The sequence below is a fragment of the Amphiprion ocellaris genome, chromosome 5 (assembly GCF_022539595.1).
Source record: "Amphiprion ocellaris isolate individual 3 ecotype Okinawa chromosome 5, ASM2253959v1, whole genome shotgun sequence".
NCBI classification, from domain to species: Eukaryota; Metazoa; Chordata; class Actinopteri; family Pomacentridae; genus Amphiprion; species Amphiprion ocellaris.
This window is the reverse complement of record NC_072770.1, coordinates 26,989,927-27,001,238: the sequence shown is the minus strand read 5'-3', so window position 1 is coordinate 27,001,238 and position 11,312 is coordinate 26,989,927. Positions and strand designations below refer to the sequence as shown.

General features: G+C 37.8%; 1 protein-coding gene across 2 annotated transcripts; it reads right to left on the bottom strand.

The window, feature by feature from the left end:
- Positions 1-83: 83 nt before the first annotated feature.
- thumpd3 (THUMP domain containing 3) lies at positions 84-9,940 on the bottom strand. 2 transcript variants are annotated; one of them, XM_023280710.3, is made up of 10 exons: positions 9,860-9,940; positions 9,126-9,446; positions 8,857-8,934; positions 6,919-7,347; positions 6,072-6,202; positions 4,597-4,666; positions 3,896-4,011; positions 3,693-3,797; positions 3,323-3,446; positions 84-619 (listed from the first exon to the last, which is right to left on the bottom strand). In XM_023280710.3, exons 2-10 carry the CDS (start codon positions 9,369-9,371, stop codon positions 428-430), a joined length of 1,491 nt encoding a protein of 496 aa, XP_023136478.1. In that variant the 5' UTR covers positions 9,372-9,446; positions 9,860-9,940; the 3' UTR covers positions 84-427. The 2 variants fall into 2 exon arrangements, with proteins under 2 accessions (XP_023136478.1, XP_054866681.1); XM_055010706.1 differs by lacking the exon at positions 9,860-9,940 and adding an exon at positions 9,563-9,744.
- Positions 9,941-11,312: the final 1,372 nt, after the last annotated feature.

Sequence of the window (11,312 nt, the reverse complement as noted above, 5' to 3'; positions counted from 1 at the left end):
AAATCTATAAACACATTTTTCACTCTGCTCCAGATTAGTCTGAGGGAAAACGCTATGTAAAGAATGTTTCTATCAACAGACAATGTGATTGAACCTTTATTAATCAAATGGCAATGTGTAGTTCCTGTATAGTGGACACAGTTAAGCTGAGTGGTGCAATGACTGAATCTTCAGTAGGTCTCTGAACAGCAATAATACGGCAAATTAAAGACCTTCTTCAAACTGTGTGAGAACCGTTAAACTGCTTCCTTTCAGTTTTTAACCAAATAAAAAATACAAAAAACCATACACTATGACTGTTTGGCATGCTTGACCCGAGAACTTAAATTATTAAAAGAAAAAAAGTTGACTTGGTACAGAGAATATAAATAATGGAAATCCTGCATGGCCTCGAACATAAATTCAGAATTTAAAGGCAGGTTGTAATTTAAGAGACCTCCTGGTCATCCTTCTTATCTCCCTGCATCTCAACCATCCCTCGTGATTCATGGACGTCCTCAGGAGTTTGTCCAAACACGGCGGCGGTCCGTTTGAGGAGGTAGACTCCAGCATGTAAACCCCCGACATTGACCCAAACAGTGTGGAGCTTCCTCCACAGCCCTCCCATCCTGGAGATAGCCTGGAGATGACATAAATCTGGTGAGGGCAAACTAACAAACGAGACGTTTGTTTTATGTAAAACAAGATCTGTTTAGACAAATACAGCTGCTAAGACTTTTTCCACGATGCAGTGACTTAGTGGACTTAAGCCTGCATTACTTGAAATGCTGCGGGATCATTTACAGATTATTTCAGGACAAACTGATTCTGCACGTGAGGCTTGAAGCAGAATGACAAGATTAGGCTGTTTAAATTTGATGGAGAGCTACATAAACAGAAAAATCACACACACTTACAAGTGATCATAGCTAAAAGCTTATAGGAGTAAATAAAAGAAACAAAACAGGCTGTATCGATCAGTGAGTTTTTTGTTGACAAATCAACTTAAGCATGGGGGAGGTTTTAAATAAACTATACTTTTCAAACAATCTTTGGTACACACACTATTAATAAATCACTCCATACACCAGCATTGTTATTGTAGTATTATTGAAGCGTATTATGAAATCTCCTCTCCCTCAAAATTCATATCTGTAATAGAGTTGACATGATGCATATTAGATTTACTTAACTTCAGCAGGTTAGCCTAACAACATTAGCATTTAGCTAAAAACACATAGTGCTTGAGTACAGACACTAATGGGAATAGACATGCAACAGGCAGGTAAGTAGTGTCTGCAGACTTTAATTCACTGTTCTGTTCTGTATTCTGTCATTATTAAAATGGCATGCAGGTATATCTCACTGATGTGTAAAAAACAGATGTTCCACTTCATGAGATATTACCAGCTACCAAATAAAAACTCCAACCACCTTAAGATGGTGTGTTTGTGTTGTTTACAGGTGAATCGGTCTTCATTTTTTAATGCAAATGTCCATTTATGAATGACTGCCATTTGACATTTTTTGAAAGAATAAATTAAGTAGAACAAAACGGAGAACTACAGATGTGATAGGAGAGCTACGATAGGAGACTTTGAGGATATTATTCTGGGGAAATCATGAATCGGGAAGCCGTAAGTATCAACAGTCTCTGGTTGAACCAACAAATTACATAAGCGGACACAGTATATCATGTTAACCACTAACAATACTTCATGCTACATTAGTTTCACACATTTTCTCCCTGGACTGGAACAGTCTCTGTAAAATGACACAGTCTGGCCAGTCTGTGGCACTTCAGGGTTCAGGTTCTCAAGTCTGTCCGGCTAAAGGAAAGACTGAGGGATGTGCCTTCCGTTTCCTGTTTTTGGAATGTGGCCTCGGACTACCATTTATTCCTAATGTGCACACACCTAATCATAAGGTTCGGGTAACACTATTTGACCTACTATTACTGTTTTGTTAACTGCAAAAAGAAGCACTTCGTTTTTGGCTTCAAACACAGGTGTCCTTTGGAGTTTTGTTTTAACAGGAATATGAAGCAGCACCTAGCAAATCACTGAAAGCCAATTTGCTATCGAACAGATAGCAAATTGCAAACATTACTACTGTTTAGGAACCCTAATAAACATGAGAAAACTTAACATTTAAATGCATTATTTTTAGAATTACTCCATGGCAACCAGTTGTATAAATAAATAAGTATACACAGCACAGTATTTAGCTTTAATCTTGACACGCCTCCGTCTCAAGCTCAATGAGGTGTGGAAAAAGCAGAACAATAAATAATAAATGGGTGTAGACACAATACAATCCATTACAATTGTCCTTGGGTGGAACGGTGTCTAATAGTGTTTATTGTCCTACTCTACTACAAACGTGTGCCAGCTCCTTGCCAGAGGCAGAGCACCCGTGGGTTTGCAATGTGCCGCATCATCAGCAATTAAAGGTCAAGTGTGTGATTCTAATCCAATACACTCTTTGTGAAATTCTGTGAACATCCTCATAGCTGTCTGTTCTATGTGATGCTGAAAATAAATCTGGCATTTGTACACAGCCCTGGTGCTGAAAATGGAAAGCAAACTAAGGGAGTCAGACTGATCCACACAAAAATGTATCAGCATGTCCTGTTCAAGCTCAGAACAGTAGGAAAGGGAGGATTAAGAGGGCAGTCAAAGCGAAAGGTGCAGCAAATCTAGCACACGCTGGTGATCTGAACATGCAAACTAACTTAATACCAACAATCTGTCTCAAGACTCACAGACCGTACCTTAATTAACAGATACAGTGGTAATTTGCTGAGCAGGTACATTTACCTGTTCTCTCTGCAACACCATACCTATTATTATTTCTGTATTGTAATTTATTAATCATTGTTTACAAACTGCACCTACCAGGAGCGTCACATAACATGAACTGAAAACAGATTCAGGTCATCAAAACTGTTTGAAGAAGTGAGGAAAATATTGCAGCAAGTTTCCAATTCTGTGAAACTGGATATGTTCTTGTTTCTGCATTACTGTGATAAATGACAGAAGGGGAGGACAGCTGGGGTCAATGTAAGTGTGTTGACTGTGCATTTCTTAATAACATATTACAATAAATCCATTTAGGGTATATTTAGGGTTGATTATCTTATGTGTTTACTTGCTTTTGGAGTGAGTTCTGTGTTGCTTATGAATAATAAGGCTAATAATAGGCACTCTGACGTGTACGTAGGCTGCAAAGTGTTGGTGGCAGGACCGGTCTTGCACTGTAATGTATTCCAGTTTGTTTTCCTGGTAAAATTCTGCAGTACTTTTGCTGAAATTCCTGTTATCTGCATGAGTATCATGCTTACCTTGGAAAAACATTTCTTGTCCTGAGTCAAGAGGACAGCCTTTCCTGAGCTGGGTCTGCACACACGAGCCATTTCTCTGAGACAAGAGGGGTACAGGTCCCAGTTCTTCTTCTTAGAACCCATCCTTGAAAAAAGACAGAGACAAAAACACAATCACTGTACTGGTTTCGGATAAGGATTTAACCACATGGACATGAATTTTGTATATACTATACTGAGACCTCAACTTTTAGCAAACCACTAAAGGACTATGGTTACATTAGAGTCAACTTATGTCTTTTAACACAATATAGCACATGGTCTTGTTCTGAATAATTCCTACATACTATTTAATAAAACTTTACAGTGTACAGCACTGTTATTATGGTACCTCTTCCCAAAGGGCATGTCAGTGATGATTATGTCAACAGAGCTGGTCCTTATGGGTAAACTGCACAGATCCCACCGCACTGTGTCAATAGGCAATCCAGATGGACTGTTTGAAGCCAAAGAGTTTATATCATTATACAATCATCAACTACACATTCATGCATTATATTGGAATACATTCTCTGTTCAGCAGTTCACACTCACCTGCCCTTGTCTGCCCTCCGTTTCTGGAAGTGACAAATGTTATTGACTGTGCGGTTAACTGCCATGTCATTGTTGTCACCAGCAATGTAGAATGAACTGTTAAATTCAATAGCGCCCTGGAGAAGAAACACAATTAGTAGCGATTGTGATCTCAAGGTCATTACTGAATGTTTCTTCTTCTTCTTTGAAGCACACAGCAAGTCATATTTGTTAATTCCCAATAGCAGTTTTCAGGTAATGTGTTCAATGTAGCTGCCATAGCAAGGATGTAGAATCTGATGCATGGATGGAAATATATTTGATATAAATTACATGCTCCACTGCTGGATCTAACCACTTGTTGAACCAGAAAATGTTGTTTTTTAATAGCATTAAGATTCAGGAGGAAGTGTCAATTAATCAGACCTAATTACAAACCACATACAAGAATAAAAAAGCTCTTTTTCAAAACTCTTTCAGCAGTTTAAAGAACATGTTTACTGATAGTAGCTGATCTTTGCAGTTTGTAGTTTGCATGTGAAGTTAATTTTATGCAAATCTTTACAAGACTGGATCACATTGCTTGTACACATGTGGCACCTGTGCAGTTTAATGACTGTGCACTGCTCTGCAAACGTATTCTTCCTCTAAAAAAAACTTTCTATAAATAAAGGTTAAGGTCATTGTTAGGGTAAAGGTTAAGTCTTTGAGTTATGTCTCACCTCTAATGGTATGGCTCCAGTCCCACACATAGGATCAAGTATTATATCAGATTCCTGAGGTTTACACAGCCTGTAAACAGACAATAGAACACCAATGAAATGTTTTATAAGCATTTTATCTCATTTTATAATGCTGACATATATTTTCTATATTCAGCTCAGATGTCTTCAAAATTTACTTCACCTGAACTGTTTCCATCTTTGTGCTGAAATTAACATTGTTGTAGCCGTAAACTCAATTCTATTGGATTGTATTTAAGAATTACTTAACAAACAGGTCTAAACTACTGCTGCTCTACCTCATTAGGCGCCGCTATTTTTGAACACTTTCTTCTGCAGAGTTTCTATTCTGCATTCCCTTAAAAAAAAAGTCTTTGAGGACAAAATTTACTTTATTTTATTGTTTGGATTATATATAGTAACAGCTGCCCCAGCAGAGACAGTTTGGCTTGCCAGAATACTGACTCACATAAACACAAAGTCGTTGAGTTACTTAACAACGCTCCCTTAAGCAATTTACATTACACCCACTTGTATCTCTCCGTGATCAGCAGCATTATTTTTATCTGATGCAATGGTCAGTTTACACATTTTTGTGTATGGGTCACTACATTAAAAGCCACTTAAATAGCGAGTAAGCTGAATTTTATTCAAGCCATGTTTAGTGGGATCACTGTCTCATCTTATTATTTCAGAACAAAAACAGAAATGTTGTTCTAATCTGTGCAGAATTTAATTAAGTTAAACAAACAGAAACATCAGGCAATCACAAAAGTTTATTCTGGATCACTGCCTGAACCACTGAAAAAAACTATATTATTTTTGGAAGGTCTAACTGCAACAACAATTAATAAAAGAGCTTTGTATTGGAATAGTTTACTACAACTGGGACAGGAGAGACTATATTTACATACACTGTTCCTAAATGGACTCAAAAAGTGATGATTCATAAGGATCTATAATAATTAGTGAACTTAATGTCAATGTCCTAAAATAAACTCTGTCTAAACCCTAGTTCTGCTTGTAATGTTGACTTAAATGTACCACAGGCCTCAGTGGAGATGTAACAGTTAAGTCACTATGCTTTATCTAGATATCTGACATGTAATGTCACTCATATGCAGATGATGCATGAACCAGATATGTAGAATTTTTCCAAAAATGAATCAAAATTTTCAAGAAGCAACAGAAGTATATTTTAATCTATAGGAAAACCTATTTAGTAGTATTCAGTGTACCTATATTCTAAATAAAGATCAACTCTCTGACTGAATGGCTGACTAAATTGGAATTTTTGGTTGTGTGCTGTGAGTCAAAAGATCTGTTTCATAAAAGAAGCAGAAAACAAATACCTGCTTGGAACTCTGCAGACATTTTAAGCTGATACACTTTACATCACATCAACCCTTGTGGCAGAAAAATCCTAGTGAACTCAACAGTGTAAGGTCATCGGGATCAAATGTTATTAGAGTTACCTGAGCATGCCATAGCACAAGGTAGATCGCAGAGTAGTAGGTCCGAAGTGACTGATGTTTCTGCGATGAAGACTCTCTTCAGTGAGCGCGATACCGATCACCACCTCTTCATTGTGAATGTTTAGTAAGACCTGCAGTGGAGGAAGACACAGTATGTGATGAGAAATCTAATATCACTGTGACAGAGAGCACATTTTCATATTCTAGGAAGATGAAATGATGAAAAGAATTGTCCTGATGATAAATATTTTCTATTAATTGCAAACTTTTGATTTGCATTTGTTTTCTTTGTCATGGATAAGAAGAAATTAAATATTGGACAAAAACAAGCAGTCTGAACACCTTGAGCTCGGAAAAGTTGTGATAGGATTTTTCCCACAATTATTTACATTTCACAGTCTAAACGAATAACTGACTATTCAAGAAAAAGTCAATAATAACAGCATGAACAACAAGAGCAACTGCTAGATACAGCAGTGATATCCTCAACAATTATTATTAAGTGAAATTTGGGAACAAATTACTGACTGAGCACTGAGCAGTAAAATACTTTGAGAGTTGTAGAACAGATCCTCATCACTATGTGACTTTGTTTTTGTTTTTTTTCCACATCATCTCCAATCTCTAACCTTTACAAGAACTGAAGCATTTCTCAACCTCTCACAAAATGTGAACATCTTATCTAAATGGAAAATGTCACTTAATGGACTTGTTATTTTGTCCTTTGTCACTCCTTAAACTAAACATTGGCTCATACCTTACAAGTTTATCACAACACGCAGAGTTTGATTTGGCTAGTGTGATGGTATTCAGTGTGCATCAGTCCTGTTTGAACAGGCATGCCTACCTCTATGTCAAACTTTGTCATGTCGGCTTTCCACTGGAAGAATTCTTGTACGGCCCCACCAAAGTCTCTGGCTGCCTCATTAGAGGAGAAGCTGTGTTTGTCACCGGCCCTGTTGCACGTCACACGAAACTTGATGACTTTGGCCTCCGGAGCTGCTTCTTGTGAGTCCTGTTCACAGGTCTCCAAATCAGGAACGCTCTCGACCGTCGTCTGGTCTTCAGCAGTAGACGACACCTGAGGTAGCTCATGCTGCTCAGCATCAGCAGCCACTGCATCGCTGGCATCACTGTTAGGTTTTACTTTGGCGGCGTTTCCTCCTTTTCGGTGACCTTTCTTCTTTTTTAGGGTTCTGTTCAGTTTCCAGACCTCTAGAGTGTCGGTCCAGGGGAGTTTTGAGGCCAGCTGCTGCAGCTCCGTCAATGTCTCCTCCTGCACAAACCACAGTGTTTGTTACACTGATAATATGCACTTAATGTCAGCTACAACACAATTAAAGCGACAATGACCAATCAGTTAGCTGTCAATTTAAAAAATGATTCATCAACTATTTTTGATAATCAGTTTTAGTAATTCATTTAAAGGAAAAACCCTGCATAACCCCCTGAACCCCGAACCACACCTGAGCGTTTAAAAGGTATGTTAGCTAAATTGCCAAAGTGGCATCATTACCAGTGCTGGAAACTGTAAAAATATAAACAGTTATTGGATTTTCAACTTTCCAACAGTCCTTGAACTACTCACCTGTGATGTGCCATTCTGCGGGGAAACTCTAAGCTTAAAATTTAAATATTTGCTCTAAATAAACCACTTGCACTAATCAAGTTCTGCAAAAAAAAAAAAAAAAATCTAAATCTTTATACTGCAGTGAAAAATGAGTTCCGAGTGAGTATATGAATATACCAATATATGACTCAGCAAAAAAGGCCCAAAAATTACTTGCAGTTCACAGGATTAAAAATGAATACATTTTTTCCTCCTCTTTGACAGTAAATTGATTATCTTTGGGTTAAGGACAAAACACATTTAAGGACTTCATCATGGTTTTCAAGAAATACTGACTGACATATTTCAATATTTTTTGGCAATTTATCAAGCAAAGAACTAATCTAATAATCACAAACATCAATAAATCAAGTGCCATGCCATTCAGCGTAGGTGATCATTTCTCTGCAGCTCCTCCGATCTTTTACTCTCTGAACTGTGACTGTTGCCCGTTCCATGTGTAGCCATGATGTCAGTCAATCTATCATTTTCATTCTCTGTCTGCCTCGTCCTCTCTTCCCGTTAATTTTTCCAGTTGTGACGATATATTCCAGGGTCTCCTTCCTTAAGATGTGTCCAAAAAATGTTGCTTGCTGTTCCCTAATTTTGTTCAGTAGCGTATAATTTGTGTTCAGTGTTTTCAAAACATCTTCATTGCTTATTCCGTCTGTGTAAGATATGCGCAGCATGCGTCTGTAAAACCACATCTCTGCTGTAGTGATTTTGTTTGACATTTTATTATTTATGTTCCAAGATTCATATCCGTACATCAGAACTGGTAGGATGTAACAGCTGAGAGTCCTCATACGGATGCTAATTGCTATTTTCTTATTTGCCAGTGTGTTTTTTATTTTTGTAAATGCTGTTCTTGTTATTGCTACTCTACATTTGATGTCTGTTTCACATCTTCCATCTGATGTTATCCATGAACTGAGACATTTGAAATGATGAACCTGCTTCAGTACTTCTTAGTCTAATTCCATGTTACAGGTTGGGATGACATTTTTAAAAAAAAAAAAAATTACCATTACTTCTGTTCTCTTTTTGTTTAAAGACAGACCAAGTTTTTGGCTCTCTGTATTAATTATGGAAACTATGGTCACACAAACACACTCATCAGATTACTCGACATTAAAAAGAAGCAGCTTCAAACAGAATGCAGGTGGCTCACGTTACCTTTGATTCCTTGAACTGGTAATGATCATATTCTTCAACCACAACAAACAGGTTGTCTACAGACCTCAGAAGATGGACCTATAGTGGGAAAATCAGAGAACAGACAGAAAAGACAGACAAATAATCAAATGCAGAGATGTTAGATGCATAAGGTTTCAAAACTACCACCAGTGGGGTCCAAATAAAAAGCTGCTGCCATTCAACATAGTTTTCTAAGTTCAAAGTGCCATTAGACAGTGAGATAAACCTTGGAAAGGCACGTCTCTTACCTGGTAGAGCTTATCAGTAGTAATTGGAAAGTATATGCGACCACGATCTTTGCTGATTCGTGCGTCCACCCCAATCTTCTCCTTGACCTCCTCTGCAGCAGTGTGTTCAAACCCCGTGGGCACGGTCGCTCCGATGGTGACGCTGATGATGGACCCACCGGTGGCATCACTCTGAGAGGAGGAGGAAGTGGACGGTCCCACTGTGTCAGAGCCAGGCTCTACAGCTTCATCTCTGGGGGAGGACATGCTGTATGTGAGGGCTGCCCCTTGGTTAGACTCAGGTATAACTGGATACTGCTGGTGCCAAGATCAACAGCTCACCTGGGGACAGAGGATGAGAGAAACCAACGTGTCAGCACTGTTTATGTTGCTATTCAGACACATTTAGTCATTTACAGAGGATTAAGGTCTATTAAAGAACTACAGTGTGTTCTTACGTTGTCATTAGTTAGCATGAAACACTACATTTCATATGGGAACACTGTGAGTACACACTTGTAATGCTATTAGTGGAGAAATAACGCTGTCAGTTAACTTAGCAGGCTAACGTTAGCTATAAGGAGCTAAAAGTTACAGAAAACAAGCTAACGTTAGCAACACAAACACTTTTATATTAAACCGCTGCCACATAATAATGTGTCCTGATGCAATGAGGCCACCGGTTCAACTGTAAACGCTGAAAACAACGTTTAAAGGTTCAGTTGAGCTGAATTTGCTAACTGAAGTGGACCAACCTGTCACACACGAGGCGACAACATGTTTCTGTTCAGCAGCAACAACATGGAGGCTTCTGGCCTGGTCCTTCACAATAAAAGCACTTCCAGAATGATGTTGGACTACATCCTCTCTGACTGGAAGACTCATCGAATCATAAGCTGTTGGCCCCCAACATAAACATCAGCATTTTGCCACTCAGTCTTAATTTATGTGCTCATCTTCTTGGAAAATTAGATGTTAGTAGAGCTGTTATTTGTCTTTTTTGTTAAAATAAAAAAGGAATAAGACGCCCACCATAAAAGCAAAGTCTTTTAAAGTACATTGATTTAACTTCTTTATAATACATACACAATAAAATTGCTTAAGTGATTAAATTTAGAGTAAATACGTACACAAATAATTTTGATCAATACAAATTTGTCACCTATGCTTCAGTTTAATTTTAATTTTCATCCGTTGATGTAGGTCTTACTTTAACTGCAACGTAAGTGTTAAATAACAATTATAGAAATGTAATAGGTCATAGTCTTCTTATCTCCCTCTCAACCTAATCATGTCTGCTATGTGAATACTTGTTCAGTCTCACCAATATCAATGCAACTTTTACTTTTTGAGCCAAGCCAGCTAATTAGAAATTTTGGAATTAAATCTCATTTAAATTATATAATTGTTAACAAAACAAATACAGGGTGTCAATTATATCCTTATAAAACCACTGAAACATCCAAAATCAGAGGCAACAGCAGGACACACAGGACAATTTTGTATATCAAATGAATAGGTTAAAAATCAATCACGATCTGATTTATTACCCCACTCACACTAAGTGACGGTGTTGTTACAGGGATAAAATCACAGTTCCCTCAGGCAAACCCTTCACTGCTCAAAAGGGTTCATCTGGAAAACAGATACAAATAAAGAATAAAAGGTGCATTGCAAAAACATCAGGAGAACTTATTCAGACTTACTTTCATTAGTACAACAGAACAATGTTACAGGGACTTTGTTTTTCTATATACTATATTGCCCTTTCCTCACCGTTCTCAAATGAATTTTTTTGAGGATAAATATCAAATTCCATCTCTGGCCATTGATTAAACCACTAAAAATTCTTCTCTCTGTATCAAAGTTGTATATTTAGAAATTTTAGTTGCTTATTTTCAGTAAGGCTAACCCTTTCAAGACCTAAAATGGCTTCGATGCAATTGTACAGTATTGTCTGATTTAGAAGGTGCAGATGAAGCCTTCACCTCTATTTCCTCATCCAGTCTTCATTCCTCACTGCTACCCAAGTACACCAGTTTATCTAGGATTCTGCTGAAACACTATAAATCTGCTCGACAGCTATACTTGCTGGAACTGGAAGCTGATTCTAAAGAAGAAGAATTCAGAGAGCTCCACCCTGCAAGATGAAAGTATTACCTGGAAGTCTAACCCACGTTTTTAAGACTATTATCGGGAACCTGCAGT